This window comes from Sapajus apella, unplaced genomic scaffold, assembly GCF_009761245.1.
Source record: "Sapajus apella isolate SASKATOON/1434 unplaced genomic scaffold, GSC_monkey_1.0 scaffold73, whole genome shotgun sequence".
NCBI classification, from domain to species: Eukaryota; Metazoa; Chordata; class Mammalia; order Primates; family Cebidae; genus Sapajus; species Sapajus apella.
The window spans coordinates 5,191,048-5,218,596 of record NW_022437013.1 but is presented as its reverse complement, the minus strand read 5'-3'; the positions used below and the strand labels follow the sequence as shown (position 1 = coordinate 5,218,596).

The window sequence follows — 27,549 nt, the reverse complement described above, 5'->3', positions numbered from 1 at the left end:
CCATAGACCCACACTCAACATCTCCTCCCAGCCACCAAAACAAATCATGATGAGAATCTCTGAACTTCACTAACAATGTTAGCCAACCCCACATGCTAAAGAAGAATACAATTATGATCATTATAAGCTACTCTAATAATAGCAATACACAGAGATACCCTAGATATAACCTTATTTGTTAGGGTGTTTAAATGTATAAATTAATGTAGCCAAGAATGAATTCACATTATTTAACTCTAGTTAATCAGTACCTTGTTACTATCACAAGCTGATTCTGCCAAATGGTATATTATCCTAACTAACTATTTCTTCTTGTTTCTGAGATGTATCCTCTGACCAACTAGTTACATAGTTGGTGGTGGTTATACCAGAGTGCACCAAAATGAAAATAAGAGTGGTTTCTAAGATGTATCCTCTGATCAACTAGTTGTATAGTTGGTGGCGGTTATACCGGAGTACACCAAAATGAAAATAAGAGGAGAAATAAATTCCAATCAGTCCTTCTTACTACTTATCAGCAGCTTTTATGAGGTGCTTTGATGAGGTAGTAGGATAAAAATGAAAACCAGATTCAGTCTGGGGATTATAACAACACGTGACACTTTGTCCTTTAAAAACTCATTTACTTATATTTCAATTGTGAGGTTTATTTATCCATATTACTCTTGACCTCCATTACAACAGAGAATGGGCTGAAAGAGTTATTTTCTGGGCCTAATTTTTAACATCTACTCAAGAGTTACCTTCACTGTTCTTTAAAAATTTTTCTATAATCTTACCTCCCAGTCCAAATAATCACAGACATCTTCAAAGTTAGTGAGCAGAGACACTGAGCAGAAAAGCCGTGGCAGCTCATCCCTTGTCATTGGGGGAAAACGGCTATCTTTAAGGGCACTGTTAAAAACAAAGCAAATATTAAAGCAATCACTGGATATAAAAGTTCCAAATTTCAAATGCAAACAATTACTTGAAAAAGGTAAGAGTTTCAAAAAGAATCAGTAAAATGTCAAAGGTATCAATAAGCTTCAAATGTATTCAAAGTCCCCAAAGATTTTAGAAGTCACCTTTGGTTTTTCATTAAATAGATTGTGTTTGCTAGCCAATCTTGTGACCGCTTCAATTGTAAAGAGTGAATGATCAATTACATTTCCTGTACAGCCATTTCCTGGTGTCTTTCCCTGCTACTTGTGGAATATAAGAATGTTTTATTTTGCTTTTGAGAAGAATAAAAACTAGGCTAGTGGAAACTTGTAGGAAGATTTCAGAATCCAGTGCTGGTGGCAGTAAAAATAAATTATATATATGTATGTGTGTGTGTGTGTATGTGTGTGTGTGTTTACATATACATATAAGTGCAAACACACACACACACAAACACATACACACACAAACACACAAATATTGTTTTTAAAAAGATTACACTAGGTAAGCCAGTCACCATAGAACAGCACTCAAAGAATTCAAAGGAAGATGAAAATTTCATTTTCTTCAAGAAAAAAAAAACAAAGAAAATGGAAATAATCATGCAAATTATAGACTAAAAATAAGAATTTCAGGCCCCCTATAAAGGATAATTTAACATATGACTCAAAAATTGTGGAACGACAGGAAATAGGGCTAATCTAGGAAATAAAAGTATGATTAGGAGACCATTAATCACGTCAATGAACTTCTGAGTGCATCAACTCTGATTGGATCCTATAATCAGGTATAGTATATCATAGTGCCAAACTCTAGAAAAACCCCACTGTAAAATGTGGAAAAACCATAATTCTTCCTACAGTGGAACAGAAACTACACACACATACACACACACACACACACACACACACACAGAGTTCCTTGTACTTTTAAAAGAAACCACTTCCTCATCAAGAAAAACAAACATACCTCTGATTGCCTACTATATTAATGGCACTACTGGCATTCATGATATCCATCTTCAAATGTCCTAGATAGTAGCCAGGCTTAGAAATACTTTCACAGATTAATCCTCAGAGGTTACAAACTCAGACTCTACAAACTGCTTGGGTCATAACACAGTTCCATAGCCTTGAAAATAATCTAATTCATTTTCCAGTGATTTTCTCATTGCTGAATTTTCTTTTTTTCATTTTCCCATCTCTTTGTTTGCATTTTGAAGCTCACTCACTGCGTTTGTATATTTGCAATGCACTTGGGTGCTCATTTTATCCTGCTATACAAAGGAAAATGCTTATAGGACGATATAGAGATGTTATACATGTATAAAAGTATAAATGTTTTTCCCACTCAAGAAGCCAATATTAACCAAGAAAATCAGGAAATCTGTGATAATTCATACTCTGAAAACAGCATTTCACTATTTTGTAATTTAATGACGTAAACTCCCTATGGTTTGGCTTCTTTCATTTTTCTACTGACAAAAGTTTTAAAAAATACTTCCAAGTTTTCATTCAAATCCAAGATAAAGACATGTGTGTATATATTCCACCACCCCCTCCACATACAGGAAAGTTCTAAAACACAGACCAGAAGAATTGTATGCATAAAAAACAAAAGGCCAATCACATTTTCAGTTTTACTGTTAAAAGAAGAAAAAGAGAGGAAAAGACACGTTATTCATTATAATAATATAAAATGTAATTTTAGGGAGTTATGGATTTTTATTATGGTAAAATATACATAAAATTAGTATTTTAATCATTGGTAAGTATATAGTTCTGTAAAATTAAATATATTTGTAGTGCATCTATCGCTACCTTCCATCTCCAGATCTTTTTCATCTTTCCAAACTGAAACTCTGTACCCATCAAATACTAACTCCCCATTCCCCCCTCCCCTAGTCCTGGTATAAAATGTAATTTAAATATACTTTTATAATTTCAAATAGTTACAGTAATACAACACTAATGTTTTTAATCCATAACAGTTTTATTGAGATATAATTCACATACGACAAAATTCACCCATGCCTTTTAGTATATTCACAGTTGTACAACCATCACCATTACTCAATATTAGGACATTTTCATTATCCTTGAAAGAATCTGTATACCCAATAGCAGTCACTGCGTATTAGCACCACTCCCAGCTCCTGGAAACCATTAATCTACTTTGTTTCCATGGATTTGCCTATTCTGGACATTCTGTATTAATGAAATCATACAATATATTACCTTTAGTGTCTGGCTTCTTTCACTCAGCATATTTTAGATATTTCATCCATGTTGTAGCATGTATCAGTACTTCATTCTTTTCATTGCCTAAGAATATTTCCTTGTAGTTTTGTTACCTATTCGTGGGTTGATGGACATTTGGGCTATTTGCACTTTTTGGCTATTATGAATAATGCTCCTAGGGACACTGATGTATAAGTTTTAATGTGGGTATATGTTTTCATTTCTCTTGGGTAGATAGCTAACAGTGGAACTGCTGGATCATAAAGGTAATTCTACCTTTAACTTTTTGAGGAACCAACAAACTATTTCTCACAATGGCTGCACGATTCTACTTTCCCAGCAGCAATGTATGAATTCCAGTTTCTCCACGTCCTTACCAATGTTTGTTATTTGACCTTTTGAATACAGTGCTAGACCTCCTTTAATGAAGCACTTTTAGTACCTAGCTCTGGCTTTTTCATTTAAAAAATACACATGCTGAAGTAGCTATACAGTTAATTTCTCAATATTTTGAGGCAAGTTATCATTTTGTTTAGTTTCCTAGCAGACCAATTAAAGATAAGTTTAACTCAGTGCAATTCAAACTATTTCATATCAATGAAATTTTCAAATACTTAAAATATAAGTGAGGATCAGGCTACAATGCTTTTCTTGTGACATGGAGCCTTGTTGTTCAATCATTCTAGGCTTAAGAAAAAAAAAAGAATGTTTAGAACAAGGAGTTAGTGGGAAAATGGTAGAACAATTAATGGGATAAAATGACAATAGTGCCTCATCATGTCAAGATTCAAAGATACTGATTTCAAAGCTCTGAACGAGTAAAGGTATATTAGTCATGATGGAAATAGTTTGATTTTTACAGAGACATTTAAACAAGACTTTTGACTCTTGTATTTTTTAGCCAGCTCTAAGTATTTTTTCATTAAACTTATAAACACAGAAAAATTCCAAATGCAGGAAGCCCTCAGTGTCTCTAAATGTAAATTTCTAGGGAAATTAACTAGGAATGAAAGCCTAGCAAGGATTTAAGGGATTACAAAAAGATGAAAATGCAGCTGGAGACTGACCTCAGAGCTGCCAGGCTGGTGTGGAGAGCTGATAAACAACAAGATTCAGCTTTCCTTAACCAAGCTCTCTTTAGAATATGCTATGCTGAAATTGTGCTTTTAGAGAGAATATTGCAATCTGGAGTTGGGCAGTGACTTGCTCAAGGTGACCCAACTAAGTTAATGGCAAGGGTAGGAATACAACCAAGATTTTCTTACTGAAGTCCAAAATTCTTTCTAGTACCTACACTTTAGTTGTCACCTTTGCATGGATTAGTTTTCAAATTTTAAAATTAAATGCTTGCCTTACCTGGCAATTCTGATCTCATACCTGTGGTACCTCTACCTAAAGATGAAAAGTAATAATTCAGTAGCATTCATTAGTAGCCAAAGGGTAAACAGAACTAGGCTTCCTGTCTACTGGAAATCTGCAGGAGTAAAACAGATTTTAAAATATTAATATTGTCAATAGAAGGCATTTTATATCAAAGTAGTATCTGCCAATTTAAATTCTAGGCAGCCTAAATAACTGACAAGGGGGTCCTGTAAGTAAATTAATATGAATTTCTCTCTGTTAGAATAGGAAATCATTTTCTAATGTTTAAATATTGCTAGAAAAACAAAACAAAACACTTACATATAAAACCAGTTGGCACTCCATCACCCATATGATGGATGGGTAAGCTTTAAAAACTTACAGTTTAGTTCACATACTAAATTCAAACATACTCAATTCAAATTGGTACCTTCTCAGGAATACACCTCACCTAATTGAGAAGGAGCATTAACATTTGCCAAACTTAATATATAATGTTATATAGTACTTTAGTAAAAAGGAACATTTTAAGAAAAGAAATTAAGAGTTTAGCTTTGAAAGAACCAAGGAGTTCGTGACTCTATGCTAAAAAAAAAAAAAAAAACTATGCTAAAAAGAAAAAAAAAGTAGCTGAAAAGAGGCAAAACCTTAGATATTACAAGGTTCATCGTAAACAATAGAGCATGCAACAGAAATACCTTAAGGGACTCTGTCTAGCTATTCACTCATTTGTTCATCCACTTTCTAAAACATTGTTGACCTTATAACTGCAGGAAAGTTATCAAACTAAGAGGGGCTTCATATTACATGTAACCATTTTTCAGGACAAGGAAGTAATTAAAACCCAAATTAAAAATCCCTATTTAGACAGGCAAAGAGAAGCAAATCAAGTATGTAGTAGTCTAAAACTAAAAGCAGTTTCTTCATGAGGGGTTTCAACCACCAGGAAATTCCATATTCTGTCATTCCCTGCTAGAGCTTCTGGAATAGAATGCATATGTGGCATGTCTGAGCTCCAGAAACTCAGAATACTAGAATCCTAAACCCACATCTGAAAAATTATCTACCTCTTTCTCATTAAGTAGTAATTTTAGCTTCCTAAAGTTCAAGAAGTAATGCATATAAAACAAAACACAAAAATGTGACGACTATTCATCAAACCTAAGGGTAGAGAGGAAGAACAGAAGATACAATTATGGTTAAGGAAGAAGGAAAGGTGCCTTACTTTGGTGAGGGCTGTGACTCAAAAGAAAATTTTCCATTGTAAGCTACATGTACGGTGTTAATTGCGAGATGGTTTTCCTTTTATAGTAATAAACACAACCTACTTGCTGCTCAGTAAACATTAACATTTATTAATTTTAATATATTTGGTTAATATGATGGGTAATTCATGGGGAATAGAGGAAAGAACTAAGGGATGGAACAAGAAGAAGAGTAGACAGGAGAGAATGAAAAAGGAAAAAGGAATATATAAAAGGAAAAAGGAAGAGAAAAGCAAGAAGCTGAAAAAAGAAGTAGGAGACAAAGTACAGAAAAGAGGGACACCTAGAAAGGGCTCAAATAGAGACACATGCAAAGAAAGAAAGAGAAAGCAAGAAAGGGAGACTGGAAAGGTAAGAGAGAGGAGAGGGACATAAAGGGCAACGGGTTCAGTAGGTTTTGATATATATTATCTGGCTCTTATTCTATGAGATTTACTTAGGCTTTAGAGTGTTACCACTTACTGCCCTCTGAGTAAAGTTCCTGAAATGCTCTGATCTTGAATTCTTAAAAGCCTCTACTCTCTACGACATAGCCATAGCTGCCCACCAGGAAGGGAAAATACCCTGTGAGCTGCCAGCTGTGCTGACCAGCAAGTATCATCAGAATTTGCCTCCTGGGCCACAAATTCTTCCTCACTAAATTAAGAGAATTCGGTCTTAATTTGATTTAGTGGAGCAGAACTAAAACTGGAAAATAAAAGCTACATAAAGAAACAGATGGCTAAATGTTTGTATATACAGAAAGTATTTCTTATTTCCCTCTACAAAATGTCTACATAATGCTTTCTCTGCAGAGTTTCTAGATTTACTCTATCTTATTTTTAGAAATGAACTACTAGAAACTATTTTTGTTTAAATTATTTTTTTCTGATGAAAATTTGCCAAAGTAAAATGAATATAATTTAATTTTCTCTTTATGACTGGTTCATCTTTAAAATGCAATATAACTGGGTCATATGTTACTGTACACCATTGACAACAGCACTCTCAAGGCCTTAGCAAGAAAAAAAAATGTGTGGTTTGGAAAAGAGATTACGATATGACCACTAACAATTATAAACTTGGAAATGTGAAGATATGAGAATATCTCTACCTTGAAGAGACTGTGTAACACACAAACTGGCAAAATTTCCAGGGATCTCATCCATGTGTTCTCTTAAGTTAGGATACACTACAAAACTGAATGAACCACCTCTTGAACTGAATTGGAATTTAGAAACCTGGTCTACAGCTCCAAATTAGTATTATTTCCCCAGACCCATCAAAAGTGTGTCTCCAAGGTATAACAACAGTTCCATGTGACTTACTGCCAATAAATATACGTCCTAAAATGCAAAATTAAAGTCATCATTAATTCATGAGCACTATTTCACAGTTCTGTAGAACATAACATATTAGAATGTCCAAGAGCTTGGGTTCTGGAGTCAGATATACTTGCATTTGGATACTGGCTCCACTACACACTAGTTGTGTGACTTTTGGGCAAGTCTCTTAATCTATGCCAGCCTTCATTTCCTCATTTATGAAATGGTGATCATAACAGTACCCACCTAATGGAGCCACTGCAACAAGCAAAATTATAAATAATTGCATAAGTGCCTTTATTAACCTACATGCTCAGTAAGTAGTGGCTGTCAAAGAACTCTGATTGATCATCTGCTTATTTGGTAACTATATGTCCACAGGGCTGCCCCATATCTTGGCTCTGGTTAAAGGAAGGGAGCCACAGGACTAAGCTGTGCTATGGGAAGAACTAAAAAAGTTATCTTCTCCAGGAATTAAATGTGCCCATCTCAGGAGATAATGGCTACCTTTTCAGGTTCTGGGGTTTTCATTTCATTTTCTTTCATTTTCAAAATAAGTATTAAACACCTGCCATATGCTTTTTATTATGTAAGGAGCCATGGAGAATATAAGAATAGTAGATTACTAAATAATTTGTGTGTGTGCGTGTGTGTGTGTAAAATACTTGTTAAAATCATATGCCACAGGAATGCTGAGAGGAATAATCAGCAGGTTAGCTCTCTTTTTGGAAAGACTTCTTTTACAATTTACTACTGGTTTACTGGTTACCAACTGACTCAGAGTTACAGGGAGTTTTACAGAAATAAATAAGTAAATATATATATATATATATATATATATTTTTTTTTTTTTTTCCCAGAAACAAATCTACATCAAGTAAGGTGATTGCATCTTCATCAAGAGTTTCCATTATCCTGGAGGCAGGCATTCATACGCTGCTTTGAAACATTTTCTTAGTTTTCTTGAACTATAGTTTTTAAATCTTTAGGGCAGGAATTAGTCTTTTACTTCTGTAGAAGAAATATTTATCAAGAAATAAAGTTCCCTAAATAATGTTCGATGATTTTAGTTATATTATTCTCTATCCTACTATTTCCGCCATAGCAAAATTCTTAGGTAAATAACAAAACAAAACAAAAAAGGAAAACAAGAAAAATAATTTCTAAGCAGCAGATACAGAATGAGAGATGAGAGATTCCATAGGCAGCAACCGCTTTTCTCATCTAAAATAGCGGTCTCCAAGCTGTTTTTATTTAAATTAGTTTTCTATTTTTTTAATTAAAAAAATCCATGGAATCTCTTTAGAGCTGCAGGACATGTCCCCACTACCACATGGGGACTGATTGACAGTGTCGTCTGTCATCACCAGGATCCACACAGTTCTGACTGAGCATTCTTATCACTAAAAAAAGTTTGAGCACACATCCTCAATATGTATATTTATAAAGTATATACTTACACTACTATCACAGGCTAATATATCAAAGCATGATACTTAGAATAGGCTTTGTTATTCAAGACAGCAGGTATAAATTAAATAATGTTCTCAATCATTTCTTGTTTTGGGGCTGACATCAGATCTGATTAGATTATTTTTGTTTTTGCTTCATGACTTGGCTAAGAGGAAATTCATATATGTGTCAGATAGTTCACCATGTTCTCGCCCTTGCATTATTACTATTATTATCAACCCATTTTTTTTTCCTTGCAGGAATCTTCTTAAGCCACTTGTCCATTCTGTGTAGGTTAGTTTATCTAGCTTTGACTGACCTACACACAATACTCAAATAGCTTAAGAAGATTCCTGCAAAGAAACCACAGGATGAAGATTATACAGGTTAGAGTATCCCTTATTCAAAATGCTGGGGTCTAGAAGTGTTTCAAATTTGGGATTCTTTTGACATGTGGAAACATCTGCATTATACCAGTTGAACATCCCAAATCCAAAATTCTGAAATCTGAAGTATTTCCTGTTAGCGTTAGTTACATTGGTACTCAAAAAGTTTTGGATTTTGGAGCAATTCAGATTTCTGGATTTGGGATGCTCAACCTGTACTAAGAACCAGAAAGCTACTTAACCAGGTACATGTAAACTGAAACATGTTGCAATATGCCTAAAGTGAGCAAAAGAATGTGCATGCCACTATGAACTCTCACTAAATCAAGAGACTTCACACTTTTCTCAGGATCCCTCATTTAGAGTATATGACAGTGACTCTCCAACATGGACCAACGGAGAGCATCAGGGTCAATCCATAAATATTAGTGCAGTTTAAATACTTTCTTATATTTTATCTAAAATGATCATAAATAGAATTTCTAATTTTTTTTCTCACCCCAAAATGGATCTTTCAGGTGCATCCCTCTGTGGATGTCCTAAAGCTCCTAATCAAGCTCTAGAAGACTGGTCCCAAGATATTTGGACATGGCACTATGAGCAAAAGCAGCTTTAAATCTCAAAGAGCCAATATCTGCTAAGTACCTACTGTGAATCAGGTACTATACATGTATTATCTTGTTTAGTCCTCAAAACAACTCCATTCTGTAGAGGAGGAAGCTCAGGTTCAGTGATGATCAGTGAGATCAAGTAACTTGCCAACAGCTGTAAAAACAGGTAAGAGAGCTGACATATGAAGTCAGGACCGCCCGCCTCTAAATCCCATTCTCTTTTCATAGTACCACTTCCAGAATGTCAGTAGATCAACATAAATGTATACACATTTAATCAGTTTTAAGGAATTTTTCCCCAACTTATGTTTCCATTCACAGGATGTAACTAAAAGTATTTAGTATAAATGTGAGCAGTTTCTGAAAATGTCTAAGGAAAATGGTACCTTTTTAATGAAAGTGTTAGCTTGTTTTTGTTCTCTTCTTTCTCCATTTTGATATTGGTGACTCAGAGCTGCTGCCATTGAAAAACATCTGTTTTATCTAAACTTAATAAGCCTTATTAGTGGGATGCTAAGGCTTCCCTTATTCTGAAATTTGAAATTTAATCTGCTGGAAGTCATAATAGCATTACCAAAGTACTAGTTTTGGACATATCTAGGCTGGTGAGCATGTTTCTGATTTATTAGTTTTGCTTTTCCAACCTGAATGAATAAGCTCTCTCATACTCAGTACAAGAGTCATGCCATTCTTTTCCTTCCCTTTTTCCATGGTAAAACATGTGTTGTCACTCTAACTTATGTACCATGTTAGGCTGGTTCAGTTGTCCTTTCTAAAACTATTGCCAATCCTATCTGCTGAGAGGTAGGATACTGGTTCCTATCATGTAGCCTGTTTATAATTTCCTGTACGTGTCACTGATGGGAGACTAAAGGTAACTAAAGAAAAGAATGAAGTCAAACTTAAAGATGAGGTACAAAGTAAAATTATCAAGTCTGTCATACTGAGAAAAAGAAGGAGAGGAGCCCAATCTTCCCTACTACCTCATTGTAATGTTTTTCATCTTTTTTTTTTTTTTTTCTTCTCATCTTCCCTTTCCCCACCTTTCGGATGTTTTCCTCTTTTTGGTCCTCTTTGTACTCTAGTAGAAAGAATAGTAAAAGGTCACAAGAAGGACATGAAAGAACAGAATGTGGGTGGTGGAAGAGAAGAGGACCACAAAGACAAAGACATACAGCGACTGCTTTCACTGCTACCTAGTGCTGGTGAGGCTAACTCTGATAAGCCAGTATGCAAGGTGGCCTCGTGTTCTTATACTCTGCCACTGGGTCAAGATGACCCATTCCCTTCTGTACAGGTCTTAATGTTCTAGTCCAACCTTTGGGGAGTGGATGCGTAATAGTGACAGAGAAAAGAACATGATCCACTGCCTGCTTCTTTCAAACTTGACAAGCACAAGAGGGATCCGGAAGAAAAGTAGAGTACCTATCCCCACAGCCTAGCTGCCTAACCAACGAATATTAATGTTTATTGAATCACTCCTTGATCTGTGTATTTTTAAATGTCATATTTCTCTATGGTAAGTATAACTGCATGTCTGTTTTTATCCCCTCTGTAATTGCCCTCACATTCATTTAAATGGAATTATTTTAATTTGTATCACTATATGGTATCTTTGGAGGAAAGAATCCTTTAAACTACTCATATCATCTTTATTTTATATGATTCTTCATCGTTTCCAAAGCATCTTCACATCTTTTATCCTAGCTGAACCTCAAAACAGCCCCATGAAATAGACAAAGCTCATACTATGTTATATTAGAAATCATAATAGGTGTCCTCCAAGAACAAGGCCCCCTAAAGTCATGGGGTCAACCAAATGTCAGCTAGAAGCACTTAGAGATCATCTAGTCTACATCCTTCATTTGATTTTGGGGGTAATTAAGAGCAAAAATCTGCATGCCCAAAGTCACAAAACTACTTAGAAGTCAGCTACATCTCCTGACTTCTCCCATTCACTGATCTCTCCATCATTCTTTCATATAATCCAATAACACTCCAGAGCAGATGTTCAAGATGCAAAGAGGAAAATGATGCCTAGGGCACCAGGGAATAGCTAAAACAGTAAAACAGTGAGCTGCCCAACATAACTCAACACTGACAGGCACCTGGCACGTGTCAGTATGCTGAAGCCAAGCAGAACTTAGAAATTAAGCAGATAAGGGTGGGGGAGCAGCAGAGCACCAACTGTGTGTGTGTGTGTGTGTGTGTGTGTGTGTGTGTGTGTGTAGAATGTAGTCTTAACTAAGCAGATAAAGGTGGGGGAGCAGCAGAGCACCAACACTGTGTGTATGTGTAGAATGCAGTCTTAACTATTGCCTTCCTCTGCATTTCTAAACCACTCCACTCCCTCCTCATCTTGCTTCTTACACACTCCTAGTAGGGGCCAGTCTCTCCTCGCAGTTCATCCATTCTGTCCCATCATTTCTACTTAGCTGCTGAGTTACATAAAGGATTGTTCAAGGGAAAAAGTTATACATTTTAAAAATAGACTTTTAAATTTTCTTTTATCAAACTCTAAATAGAGAATCTGTCCCTATTGTAAAAGCAACTGTATGTTCTGGTTGTGCATATATAAAAAAAAAATTGGTCAGGGAAAGATAATCTCAACATTGATTTTCAAGTAAATAGTACAATGACATGGGTAGATTCTGTTCAGGTCAAATATGTGATTTTTGATGTACCACTAAAGTCTCATACTTTAATACAACCTACTTTCTAATCTCTCAACTTAGAACAGGTTTTACTTTACTACTTTCAACAAACATGATTACAATGAGCCTGAAAAAATATAATAGGACATTTTAACTCTTCATCTCTTGTCTGGTCATATCTTAAGAACCTAGTTTTCAAAGAAAAATCTCACTTATATAGTTTTCCATTCTATTTCTATTAAAAGTTATTTAATTCTCCCATTGAAAAGGTCCTACTTTTGTTTCCATGAGAGAAGCACATGGGGTAATAAAATATGTTGGAAAAGCTTCAAAATATGCTGCTGAAATAATGGCAATTGCTGATTCTGTACTATGCTACATATTAGGAAAACCACAATAGATACAGAAAGGAAATAGCATCATTTGAGGATGAAAAAAGGGTAATGGACAAAGTTCATGCAAATTAAATTACAGTCATGTGATAAAAGCTCTGTTACCCATAGTGGCAAAACTTTTCATGAATAACTGGCAGTCCTAATGATTACTGATATGAGGGCATAACCATGAACATGAACTATTTCAGCAAATATGTATTGAGTGCCTGCTATGTGCCAAACACAAGTATACATCCAGGAGCATGCTATGTTCAATTTCAGTCCTGTGGACCTCCTTTTTTCATGGAAGTTCTACTGCACTACAATAACATATATATGAATTACTCAAAGCACCCAATGAGTACAATTATTATAAACTAAGTCACATTGCAGAAATATAAAACAGGAAAAGAAAAAAAGAGGAAGGCACTAAACTCATAAGGCCTTGCTACTTCTTAAAGTTTATGGATAGTAGCCTATCTGCAGAAATGTATCACACTAAGAAAAATCCTATAGAAATCCAAATTAAAAATGAACTTTTGGACTCTTTATCCCCATGTATATGTTATAGGTATAACTTCAGCTCTAGGAGTATGGTGATTGTGCTCATTTTTACTCACCATTACATACCCAGCGCCTAGCACACAGTAGCTGGTAAACAAATATTTAGTGAATGAATGAAATAATATAGGAAGGTAGTTTTATATTTAATAAACATTTATTGGCAGCATAATAAACATTAAATGGCATTACTTGTTATATTTTAATAAACAGTTAATGTTTCCCTACATTCAAAATATCCTTTTATTCATCAACTTAAAAACTGTTCTGCTAAAGTGTGTCTTGCCCTGTTTTTATTTATTTAATGCTATTCATTTAGAAGGTGTTAACTGGTCTTTTTAAGTCTTTAGATTACTGTACAAAGTACAGCAAAGTTTGGAAACATTTTTCTATCTAAAACTCATAAGCTGCTATAAATAGATAAAAAAATATACTTCCATGATAAAATTACAGAATTACTTTGATCTCACAGCCTCTAACACCTCCCTGAAAAAAACACATAAACTTTGCATCCTGAAGGAGCTCCATGGCTTCTTATGTTTGTGGGGCAATTAATAATAATATTTTATTGTAGTTTGAAACACATAAGGATCCATATTAGTCTATTTTTATGCTTTTCTCACCTTCTTATAAAGGAAGATCTTATGAACTGGATGAATCATAGGACATCAAGGGCAGGAATAGACAAAAAAAAAAAAACATAAGGTAACAGAGTCTTTAAAAGAACATGGGCCTAAAGGAAATCTGACATTGGTACACAAATTTTTGAAAATCCTTCAAAAAGTCCTGTGGCTACTCTTCCTGTTCTCTGTGGGATTTCAGGTTAGTAGGCAGTCAAAGAGGAAGGAGGACTTGTTGAAAATCAACTCTCTGAAGCAATGAGAATTGTCTAGTAGAAGAAGGCCTGATTCTAGGAAAAATGGGTGGGAATGGTGCATGCCTGATAGGGCTACTGGGATATATGTCACCTAAGAGGTTCTTACAACTTGCCAGACTGATAGGAGTTAAAATATTACTATGCACCAGCACGCATTCTCTCAATCACATTAGACTTTAAAATTCCAAGGTCTGGTTTGCCATTTGCAAGGAATAATATTAGTTTAGAATGGTGCTCAAAGCGTGCTCCACAAATCTGAGAGACCAGGTTATAGCACCTCATTCTCCTTTGCCACTGCCATGTCTTCACTCTCACCCCAATGTAACTAAAAACCACTTCTTAAACTTTGGTAAACAACTTTAAGAAAACTGAGAGAATGCTTTCTGCAGACTTAACTTGCCTGGAAATAATTATCACTGATGGAAAACAAACTTTTCATAACAAAATAAAACCTCACTAATTTGAATTCTATTTCAAAATTTGTGTTAATTCAAACATAAGTAAACTGAAAGTTTTCCTTAGCAAGTTTGAAAAAGAAGGGTCTGCTAAGCAAATCAACTTTATAATTGAGGTTGTAAGGGAAGTACAGGACTTGCTTAAAGAGAACAAATTATTTCAAGGACTGGGGAATTAACCATCTACAGGCACTGTAACATCCTAATTGCAAATCTTTTGTGTAATATGTTAAAAAGCAGGTCTCTGGAGGACTTCTACTTGGTAACACACCATTAGCCCATTTTGAGTTACTGGTGACACTAAAGCAAATCAGTGTCATGGAAACAAGCAAAACTATTTTTAAAATAAATATTTCATTCATTCTTTATAGTACACTGGGCTTCCTGCAATTATTGTGAATTTGAGAGCTTTTACTTCCACATTGGTGTTGCTAGATCCTCTCCTACAGTCTTTGTCGCACTCAAAGATCTCTAAGTATAAATCTTACAGTCAGTCACTAATAAATGAATCAGAAATATAGCTCAAGCTCAGCAGGTGGTTTTCCCCTCACAGTGTAAACAAAGCCTCCAGGAAGTTCAAACTGGGCGGAGCCCACCGCAGCTCCGCAAAGCCTCTGTAACCAGACACCCTCTCTAGATTCCTCCTCTCTGGGCAGGGCATCTCTGAAAGAAAGGCAGCAGCCCCAGTGAGGGGCTTATAGATAAAACACCCATCTCCCTGGGACAGAGCACCTGGGAAAAGGGGTGGCTGTGGGTGCAGCTTCAGCAGACTTAAAACGTTTCTGCTGCTGGCTCTGAAGAGAGCAGTGGATCTGCTAGCACAGTGCTCGAGCACTGCTAAGGGACAGACTGCCTCCTCAAGTGGGACCCTAGGGAGACATCTCCCAGCAGGGGTCGACAGATACCTCATATAGGAGACCTCCAGCTGGCATCTAGTGGGTGCCCCTCTGGTACAAAGCTTCTAGAAGGAACAGGCAGCAATCTTTGATGTTCTGCAGCCTTCACTGGTGATACCCAGGCAGACAGTGTCTGGAGCGGACCTGCAGCAACCTCCAGCAGACCTGCAGCAGAGGGAACTGACTGCTAGAAGCAAAACTAACAAACAAAAAGGAACAGCATCAACATCAACAAAAGGATGTCCACACAGAAACCCCATCGAAGATTAATCCATGAAGATGAGGAAAAACCAGCACAAAAAGGCTGAAAATTCCAAACACCAGAATGCCTGTTCTCCTCGAAAGGATCACAACTCCTCGAGAATGAGTTTGACAAATTGACTGAAGTAGGCTTCGGAGGGTAGGTAATAACAAACTTCTCCGAGCTAAAGGAGCATGTTCTAACCCAATGCAAGGAAATTAAGAACCATGAAAAAAAGGTTAGAGGAACTGCTAATTAGAATAACCAGTTTAGAGAAAAACATAAATGACCTGATGAAGCTGAAAAACACAGCACGAGAACTTTGTGAAGCATACACAAGTATCAATAGCCAAATCGATCAACTAGAAGAAAAGATATCAGAAACTGAACATCAACTTAATGAAATAAAGTGTGAAGACAAGATTAGAGAAATAAGAATGGAAAGGAAAGAACAGAGCCTCCAAGAAATATGGCATTATGTGAAAAGACCAAACCTACCTTTGATTGATGTACCTGAAAGTGACAGGGAGAATGGAACCAAGTTGGAGAATGCTCTTCAGGATGTTGTCCAGGAGAACTTCCCTAACCTAGCAAGACAGGCCAGCATTCAGATTCAGGAAATACAGAGAACACCACAAAGATACTCCTCGAGAAGAGCAACTCCAAGCCACATAATTGTCAGATTCACCAAGGTTGAAATGACAGAAAAAATGTTAAGGGCAGCCAAAGAGAAAGGTCGGGTTACCCACAAAGGGAAGCCCATCAGACTAACAGCAGATCTCTCTGTAGACACCCTGCAAGCCAGAAGAGAGTGGAGGCCAATATTCAACACTCTTAAAGAAAAGAATTTTCAACCCAGAATTTCACATCCAGCCAAACTAAGCTTCATAAGCAAAGAAGAAATAAAATCCCTTACAAACAAGCAAATGCTGAGAGATTTTGTCACCGCCAAGCCTGCCTTACAAGAGCTCTTGAAGGAAGCACTAAATATGGAAAGGAAAAACTGGTACCAGCCACTGCAAAAACATACCAAATTGTAAAGACCATCAATGCTATGAAGAAACTGCATCAACTAATGGGCAAAGCAACTGCCTAGTATCATAACAACAGGATCAAATTCACACATAACAATATTAACCTTTAATGTAAATGGGCTAAATGCCCCAATTAAAAGACACAAAGACTGGCAAATTGGATAGAGTCAAGACCCATCCATGTGCTGTATACAGGAGATGTATCTCACATGCAGAGACACACAAAGGCTCAAAATAAAGGGATGGAGGAAGATTAACCAAGTAAATGGAAAGCAAAAAAGAAGCAGGGGTCGCAATCCTAGTCTCTGATAATACAGACTTTAAACCAACAAAGATAAAAAAAGACAAAGATGGGTATTATATAATGGTAAAGGCGTCAATGCAACAAGAAGAGCTAACTTTCCTAAATATATATGCACTCAATAGAAGAGCACCCAGATTCATAAAGCAAGTTCTTAGAGACCTACAAAGACTGATACTCTTCTTAGAGACCTACAAAGAGACTGAGACTCCCACACAATAATAGTGGGAGACTTCAACATCCCACTGTCAAAATTAGACAGATAGATGAGATAGAAAATTAACAAGGATATTCAGGACTTGGACTCAGCTCTGAACAAAGCAAACCTAACAGACATCTACAGAACTGTCACCCCAAATCCACAGAATATACATTCTTCTCAGCAGTACATTGCACTTATTCTAAAACTGACCACATAATTGGAAGTAAAACACTCCTCAGAAAATGCAGAAGAACAGAAATCATAACAAACAGGCTCTCCGACCACAGTGCAATCAAATTACAACTCAGGATTAAGAAGCTCACTCAAAACTGCACAACTACATGAAAACTAAACAACCTGCTCTTTGAATGACTACTGGGTAAATAACAAAATTATGACAGAAATAAATAAGTTCTTTGAAATCAATAAGAACAAAGACATAACGTACCAGAATCTCTGGGATACAGCTAGAGCAATGTTTAAAGGGAAATTTATAGCACTAAATGCCCACAGGAGAAAGCAGGAAATGCCTAAAATCGACACCCTAACATCACAATTAAAAGAACTAGAGAAGCAAGAGCAAACAAATTCAAAACCTAGTAGAAGACAAGAAATAACTACGATTAGAGCAGAAATGAAGGAGACAGAAACATGAAAAAACCTTCAAAAAGGATCAGTGAATTCAGGAGCTGGTTCATTGAAAAGATTAACAAAATAGATAGGCTATTAGACTAATAAAGAAGAAAAGAGAGAAGAATCAAATAGGCACAGTAAAAAATGATAAAAGGGAGATGACCACTGATCCCACAGAAATATAAACTACCATAAGAGAATAATATAAACACCTCTATGCAAATAAACTACAAAATCTAGAAGAAATTGATACATTTCCTGGATAAATACATCCTCCCAAGACTAAACCAGGAAGAAGTCAAATCCCTGAATAGACCAATAACAAGTTCTGAAATTGAGGCAGTAATTAATAGCCTACCAACCAAAAAAAGCCCAGGACCAGATGGATTCACAGCTGAATTCTACCAGAGGTACAAAGAGGAGTTGATGCCATTCCTTCTGAAACTATTCCGCATAATAGAAAAAGAGGGACACCTCCCTAACTCATTTTATGAGGCCAGCATCATCCTGATACCAAAGCCTGGCAGAGACAGAACAACAATAGAAAAATTTCAGGCCAATATCCCTGATGAATATTGATGTGAAAATCCTCAATATAATACTGGCAAACTGAATCCAGCAGCATATCAAAAGCTTATCTACCACAACCAAGTCAGCTTCATCCCTGGGATGCAAGGCTGGTTCAACACACACAAATCAACAAACTTATTCCATCACATAAACAGAACCAATGACAAAAACCACATGATTATCTCAATAGATGCAGAAAAGGCCTTTGATAAAATTCAACACCGCTTCATGCTAAAAACTCTCAATAAGCTCGGTATTGATGGAACGTACCTCAAAACAATAAGAACTATGACACACCCACTGCCAATATCATAGTGAATGGGCAAAAGCTGGAAGCATTCCCTTTGAAACCCGGCACACGACAAAGATGCCCTGTCACCACTCCTATTTAACATAGTATTGGAAGTTCTAGCCAGGGCAATCAGGCAAGAGAAATAAATAAATGATATTCAAATAGGAAGAGAGGAAGTCAAATTGTCTCTGTTTGTAGATGACATGATCATATATTTAGAAAACCCCATCATCTCAGCCCAAAATTTCCTTAAGCTGATAAGCAACTTCAGAAAAGTTTCGGGATACAAGATCAATGTGCAAAAATCACAAGCATTCCTATACACCAATAACAGACACAAAGAGAGTCAAATCATGAGTGAACTCCCATTCACAATAGCTACAAATAGAATAAAATACCTAGGAATACAACTTACAAGGGATGTGAAGGACCTCTTCAAGGATAACTACAAACTACTGCAGAAGGAAATAAGAGAGGACACAAACAAATGGAAAAACATTCCATGCTCATGGATAGGAAGAACCAATATTGTGAAAATGGCCATACTACCCGAAGTAATTTATAGATTCAATGCTAACCCCCCATCAAGTTACCACTGACTTTCTTCACAGAATTAGAATAAACTATTTTAAATTTCATATGGAATTAAAAAGAGCCCGTATAGCCAAGACAATCCAAAGCAAGAAGAACAAAGCTGGAGGCATCATGCTACCTGGTTTCAAACTATACTGCAAGGCTACAGTAACCAAAACAGCACTGTACTGGTAGCAAAATAGATACATAGACCAATGGAACAGAACAGAGGCCTCAGAAATAATGTCACACATCTACAACCACCTGATCTTTGACAAATCTGATAAACACAAGCAATGGGGAAAAGATTCCATATTTAATAAATGGTGTTGGGAAAACTGGCTAGCCATATGTAGAAAACTGAAACTGGACCCCTTCTTTACACCTTATACAAAAATTAACTTGAGATGGATTAAAGACTTAAATGTAAGACCTAAAACCATAAAAACCCTAGAAGAAAACCTAGGCAATATCATTCAAGACATAGGCATGGGAAAAGACTTCATGACTAAAACACCAACAGCAACGGCAACAAAAGCCAAAATTTACAAATGGGATCTAATTAAACTAGAGAGCTTCTGCACAGCAAAAGAAACTATCATCAGAGAGAACAGGCAACCTACAGAATGGGAGAAAATTTTTGCAATCTATCCATCTGACAAAGGGCTAATATCCAGAATCTAAAAATAAACAAATTTACAGGAGGAAAACAACCCCATCAAAACGTGGGCAAAGGATATGAACAGATATTTTTCAATATAAGACATTTATGCAGTCAACAAACACATGAAAAAAAAAGCTCATCACCATGGTCATTAGAGAAATGCAAATCAAAACCACAATGAGATACCATCTCACACCGGTTAGAATGGTGTTCATTAAAAAGTCAGGAAACAACAGACTCTGGAAAGGATGTGGAGAAATAGGAACGCTTTTACACTGTTGGTGGGAGTGTAAATTAGTTCAACCATTGTGGAGGACAGTGTGGCAATTCATCAGAGATCTAGAACTAGAAATACCATTTGACCCAGCAATCCCAATACTGGGTATATACCCAAAGGATTATAAATCATTCTACTGTAAAGACACATGCACATTTTTTTTTATTGTGGCACTTTTCACAATAGCAAAGACTTTGAACCAACGCAAATGTCCATCAGTGATAGCATAGAAAAAGAAAATTTAGCATATACACACCATGGAATACTATGCAGCCATAAAAAAAGGATGAGTTCATGTCCTTTGAAGGGACATGAATGAAGCTGGAAACCATCATTCTCAGCAAACTAACACAGGAACAGAAAACCAAAAACTGAATAAGTGTTTGGTCTTCTAGCTCTACACAACCACTCCCTCTGCGAGCATGCCTCACTGCCTAGGAGTCTTAGTTACCTTGTCACAAAGAGAGCCTAACTAATTATATTGTAAGCTCCTGGATTTGTACAGGTTTCTCTTAAGCGTAAGACATAGTCATAAGTGGGAGGTTAACAATGAGAACACATGGACACAGGGAGGGGAACATCACACACCAGGGCCTGTTGGGGAGTGGGGAACTAGGGGTGGGATAGCATTAGGAGAAATGCCTGATGTAATTGACAGGTTGATGGGTGCCGCAAACCACCACGGCACGTGTATACCTATGTAACAAACCTGTGTGTTCTGTACATGTATCCCAGAACTTAAAGTATAACAATAACAAAAAAGGAAATATAGCTGAAGCCTGCTGACATAGTTTGATTCCTTGCTTACTGTCTGACTTAAGGGAGTCACACTACCTTGTGGGTACCTCTAGCTGTAAAATAGGGGATTGGAAAAAAAGATTTATGTACCTGAGGTTATAGACTTACCCAAAAAAGCAAACATAATAAAAACCCAAAGCAACAACTAAACTTCTTTGGAAACCTGTAAGTTATATACTAAACATACAGTCATTATGAAATAAATATCAAATGCAAACTCACCGAAGTAGCATCACTGTCCAAAGGAAGCATCCCTGGAGGTTGTTACTCCTCACACATCCACACTGGCTTTCACTTCACTAGCACAGGGCAGTCTTCCAGCTCTCCACAACCACTCCCTCTACAAGCCTGGCTCACTGCCTAGGAGTCTTAGTTACCTTGTCACAAAGAAAGCCTAACTACTCTAATTATATTGTAAGCTCCTGGATTTGTACAGGTTTCCCTTAAGCGTAAGACACACAAAACTAGCACATCATGGGTGCTGTACAAATTTTGCTTGGTTTGAGGTGCTAAGACTCCTTCTTTTCATATACAGAATGGTAAATCAGAGCAATAACATTAAAAATGGCTCCAAGATTTCTTGTTTCTATAGAAACCTTCAAAATATCAGAACTACCAAATGTGTTTTCTTAAGAAAAGTTGGTACACTAAAATTGATAGATACCCTTTCAAAGGCCTATGCAAGAATATTGAATAAAATAATCACAGGCCAATGTTCCAACAAAAGTGAAGTGCTAGCCAGTAAGTTTCACAAGGAAAAAAAATCTCCAAAATAGTTTTGGGCAAGAAAGTCACCAAAAAAGTCTCCTCTCTTTTAAGATGTTAAGTCTCTTTGTATGCTGTGTTAATCATCTTTGTCATCTCTGTATCATCAATGTTAATTAAGAGTAACAAGAGGGCCCACAAGTCCAAACTCATCTACAACTTGACACCCTAAGCTTGTAACTCTTTAAATGAGAATTTTGCTTTTTAAATTATGGCTTGGCTTGGGCAAATATTTAAGGTAGCATACACAGGGCACAAACCAACTGCTGAGGCAGAGGGAGGCAGCTCTGAGTTTTTCCAGTTTGGTAACATTTTTCTATAGAACGTTATACAAGTCATAATCCATACCTGGCTAAAACTAAGCATTGACTACTAATTTTCTAAATAAATACTAAGAAATAAATGTAGTCAAAACAATTTGGACACTTATCTGAAATTGTTTCACTATTCAATGCTAGGCTATTACAACATATTAGCATTAAAATACATGTTTACAATCTGTTATTTGAAATGGTTCTTTTTAATAATGTGTACAATAGCAACCACCCTGTCATTTTCACTGAATTTCAGGGCTTCTCTTCTCTTCAGAAAATACAAGTCAACGTCTGTACCAAAGGAATTGTTTTGCAGTGCTAGCTGTTTTCACTGCACCATACGAAGTTGCTCAAAATTGAGTGACCCCAGAAGATAGCTGGAAATGTTAATTCCTTTGTTAATATAAATTACTACAATGAAAACTGGACTCTTTGCCTCCAGGAAACTTACCCCATCACCTAACTTTGAGAGTCTAGGCAAGTCAAAGAAGCCAAGATGTCACAGGGCATTCCTACACACATTGCAGAGGACCTTTGGATACAGTTACGCCAATCTGAGAGTTTCGTAGTTAGAACATCACTCAGCTACTATATAAAAACAACTCTTGTAAATTAAAATCATATTCACAAAACTTCTGGAAAATTCCCCAGAGGAGAAGAGATTATCCAAAAGCATTGTTAAATAGATGGAAGATGCTCACTTTTATCATAATAAAAAAATTCAGTCAGTTTCCATTGTACTAGACAAATCAACAGATGTGCTGTTTACCTTTAAAGATGCCTGGAATCTATTTTAGTTCAGCCTTGAAACCCAGCCGGTCTTAGGTAATAAGAACAGATATTTAAACTCCATAACAACCACCCAATGTTTACAAACATTTATTTCTTTATAGATTTCTCATCCACAAAATGTATTTTTGGTCAGAAAGAAGAATTTTAAGGGTTCAGCTGTATTTTCTAAGCTTTGCTTTGTGGCATGGCCTAAGAGAAAATAATGATATCAAGGGTCATTTCCCATTATTTTATTATAATTTTAAATAAAATATTGAATAAGACAATATATATAATACTCTATTTCAATATATATATTCAATATATAAATTACTCTATTTCACTGTCACTACCATATCCTGAAAGCAAACAATTTTCAATAAATTCTTAATTTAAAAAAAACTTCAACATTCAAATTCAGAAAAAATATAATCTAGGATTAATTCAAAATTACTTTCACATTAAAAATGACTCTTTTACAATGTGTCAAATGTGCTCCTCATCCTATATTGCCTATCACTTTTCATCTTATCATCCCCCCCTGCCCCCATCATCTAAGAAGGAACCTTTGGAGCCATCTTCAAGTCTTCCCTTTAGCTTACTTTACACATATAGTCTCATCTTGTTCAATTACAACCTTATCTCTGTTACATGTCTTTTTACATCCCTCCTGTTACTAACCCAATTCAGGCCTGTAGCATCTTTCATGTGGAATATTTAAAATTAGCTTCATAACTCTTTGGTCTCTAATCTCTATCCTTTCTATTCCATCCTACATATCAATATAAGCAGCCCAAGTCAGGGATGTGACTTGGGCTGCTTGTATATATTCCTCTCCTCATATATATTTCTCTGTCTCCTTATATTTGGCTCAGGAAGTATTTTGGATGCATAATGCATATCTTCTCCATATCTCCACTTCTGAATGTTGAAATTGAGTCGTATATGTCCATAGAGGTTCAGCTTACATGTCAGTTAGTCGGCAAAACCTTCCCCAATCTATCCAACCAGAGCTAATTTCTCCCACTTCCAGTAGCATCATTTCTACATTTAATGCAACATGTATTACATTCTTCCTTATAGTTCTTTTGTGCACATGCCAATTTCCCTTAAAAGACTACAAGCTCTTGGGCACAGACATCATGTATTGTTGATCTTTGTAGCTAGTCCATAGTACAGTACCTAGTACAGTACAGAGTTAAGTGCCCGATAAATGTGGAATTAAACTGACTATTATGTCAGCCTGATATAATTGAGAAGGAAGACTGTCAGGATTTATAATAAATTATGTATTTAACCACAGCTGTGTTGTTTTAACTGCTACATATTTAGAGAAAACACTGAATGCATCTTTCAATCAAGCTTTGAAATGATAGTAACTATTGTAAGTTTGAATTACCTTATGTAGAACAGCAAGAACACTGAAATCCGTAGTAACAGTGAATAACACTGTAGTAACAGTGAATCATGCCAGTGAAAAAAGACCTTTTACAGTAGATTCAGCTGTACAAGTTCAACCAATAAATGACAAAGGCCATATATTTTTTTAAATCCAGAATATAAAGAGGGCAATATTAAGCATATTAATGAAACCTAGCTAAGAGACGCTGGATACAGCACATTAGTTCTGAATCAGTCACTGCTCCATGCTGCAGCTGGTTTTGGATCCTTTCCCACTGAAGGTCTGAGTAGATGTGATCCCACTTAATTTCCAAGTCTGACAAAATCACAACTTGGAAGTGGCCTGACTACTGGCAATTGTTAAGCACAGTAAATCCCTTCTCCTTCTGTAACCCCCTCAAATGTCCTGCATTCACAACTCTTTTATACCAGATGTTTTGTTGAAATTAACACATTCCTATCAAATGCATATCAAAAGGACTTTTCTCCCTACTGCAAGGGAGCTTTATTATATTGAGCATTCCATTTAACCTCCAAACTGTTTATTTGTTACATAGACACTTATTGTATAGTATTTATTACAGGGGGAATGACAAGGGAAGCTGGGCTCAGCATAGGGTGGGATCCATTGAGGAGTGAATATTCCCACAGTTAATGATAGCAGACAAAAGCCCTTAGAAGACACATCTCAAAAGGACTTTTAAAAATTTGCTAAATACAAAATGTCCCAATCCCTAACCCAAATCTTCTTTGTGAAAGAGATGAGGTACTGTTTTGTTTGTTGAATGCAAGTTTTATTTTTGTATCAACACAGCATCTCTAGGTGGTTTCATGCATTAGCAGAATCAAGCATCATTAACTAGATATTAATAAATGGCAGGATGTGAACCTATGACCTAGGATTGTTCACCTGAAACTTTGGTCCTCCCAAAGTTTTCAGCCGTCACAGAAAGATCATTTCTGAAAAGCCATCACCCACTCACTCAACCTTTGTAGGACCAGGAACTACAAACAAACTTCACAGAAATGTCCATCTCTCTCTTGTAGGGACTTAAAAATAATATATGGACAGTAGTGCTACTGTGAATAAAATGTCCTTCATAAAACAATTCCAGTAAGCAGCCCTCATGGCACCTCTTCTTATACAGTGATTGTAAGTTACAATTGCCTGCTAGAGGTAATATACAGGATGTTAAATAGCATCCCCATTTCTTTTCTCCAGGCTATTTCCGTTTCTCATCTCATTTGTACAATTAGTATATATAGATTATTCCATGGGAGCATATCTTAAATTTATATTTCAATTGTTTCATTTTTTATAGTAGCACAATTTAATAGCTGTGACTAGAATACCTAAATATTCCATAAGAATTGAGTGTTCCTATCCTATATTAAGTGAAAACTGATCCAGTTATAAAACGAGTTACAATTTCCTTGATTTAAAACTATAAATAGAAAATAAAATGCCGATACATCTCAAAATAAATCACCTTTACAAATTGATGTTTTTTTCCTATGACTTATACTTTCAGAGATGCTTTAATCTTCATTTCTCACTTCCTGTGCATAGGCTGTGGCTCCTAACACTTCCTTTATCTTACTCAGCTAGTAAACAAATACTTCAGTATGCTAGATGAAATGACTCTCTTATTCAAACATTTATTTTGCTCTATGCCTAATCCCTCATAGCTACTTAGGGGATGCAAAGATGTGAAAAATATAGTCCAGGTCCTCAAGGGACTACCAATCTAAGTAGGAAAGACAATCATGTAAGAAACTACACTGCAAGGCAAGATGAAGCAAGTGCTGTAACAGAGGTTCCAGTAATGTGTTATGAACATACAAGGGAAGAAACAGTAACTCTAGGAAGTTAGGAGACATCATTGGGTGAGTCCTTTGGGAAATAGAAGAAATTTACAGTATAAAAGTATAGAACCATGAGCATTTACTAGTATATTTGCTTTGAACATTTTTACTTTTCTGGAAGGTCTTCTTAGTCTTGAACTAAAATGGGCTACACTTTAGGCAAGAAACAGAATCACAACAATCAACTCTAACATTCTAACTTAGCAGAATTTCTGCTTTACCATGTCCCATTACTCTTTCCTCCTACCTCTCTGACTTATGACAAAAATGGCACTTACATATGCTGTGTAGCCTCACTGACATCCCAAAGTCTAAAAATGTTACCAATTTCTGGGCTACCATCTATAGCCCTTTGCTGGTTTCTCTTCGACTACATCATTAATTTGTCATTTTGCCATGTCAGGTATGTGGGACTTGAATGTGTGAAATAAAAACTTCTTACTGTGGCAAAATCCTTTTAAAACCTATTAAGAAACATGTGACATGGGCTGGGCACAAATGCTCACTCCTGTAATCCCAGCACTTTGGAAGGCCAAGCCAGGTGGATAGCTTGAGTCCAGGAGTTCGAGACTACCTTGGGCAACATGGTGAAACCCCATCTCTACAAAAAATACAAAAATTGGCCAGGTGTGGTGGCTTGCACCTGTAATCCCAGCATGTTGGGAGGCCAAGGCGGGTGGATCACTTGAGCCCAGGAGTTCAACATAGTGAAACCCTGTCTCTATAAAAAATTCAAAAATTAGCCGGGTGTGCTTGTGCCTGTAATCCTACCTACTTGGGTGGCTGAGGTGGGAGAATCACTTGAGCCCTGAAGGCAGAGGTTGCAGTGAGCCCAGATGGCACCATCGCACTCCAGCCTGGGCGACAGGAGTGAAACCCTGTCTCCCCGCTCCCCTCCAAAAAAGAAACACGTGTGACATGGACAATGTCCCAACCAACCCTGCTATTAATTTATTAATTTTATTATTAACAGGCACTATATGAAAACAAGTTTGAAAAGTATTTTCACTGTCAAATTTAAAAATACCTATCCTGATAACAGATTTCCAATAATACTTGTTTCAGACAAAGAAAAGTTTTTAAATGGATCAGGAGCAAAACAGAAGGTACTGAATGATGCTTGTGACTCTAAAGTTTTCATTACTGTTTGCCACAAAATTTTAAAAGAATGCATCATAAAATACTTAAATACAATAGAAAGTACATTTTAAAAATCTTTGCCTTTCAAATACTCAGATCCTCAAATCCCAGCTACAGTACAATCTGAAGCTGACAGTGGTGGCTCACACCTGAAATTGCAACACTTTTTGAGGCCGAGGTGGGAAGATCACTTGAGCCTAGGAGTTTGAGACCAACCTGGGCAATATGGCAAAACAATGTCTCTACAAAAATCATGAAAATTTTGCTGGGTATAGTGGTGTGCACCTAGAGTACCAGATACTTGGGTGGCTGAGGTGAGAGAATTGCTTGAACCTGGGAGGTCGAGGCT

General features: G+C 36.4%; 1 protein-coding gene across 1 annotated transcript in view; it reads right to left on the bottom strand.

Annotated features, from left to right (window-relative positions):
* The window catches only part of AMMECR1 (AMMECR nuclear protein 1), a 127,933-nt gene that overhangs the window by 21,416 nt on the left and 78,968 nt on the right, over positions 1-27,549 (bottom strand). Inside the window, exon 3 of the mRNA XM_032250943.1 lies at positions 780-894. Coding sequence (XP_032106834.1) covers positions 780-894 — 115 coding nt within the window. The remainder of the gene's footprint in view (positions 1-779; positions 895-27,549) is intronic.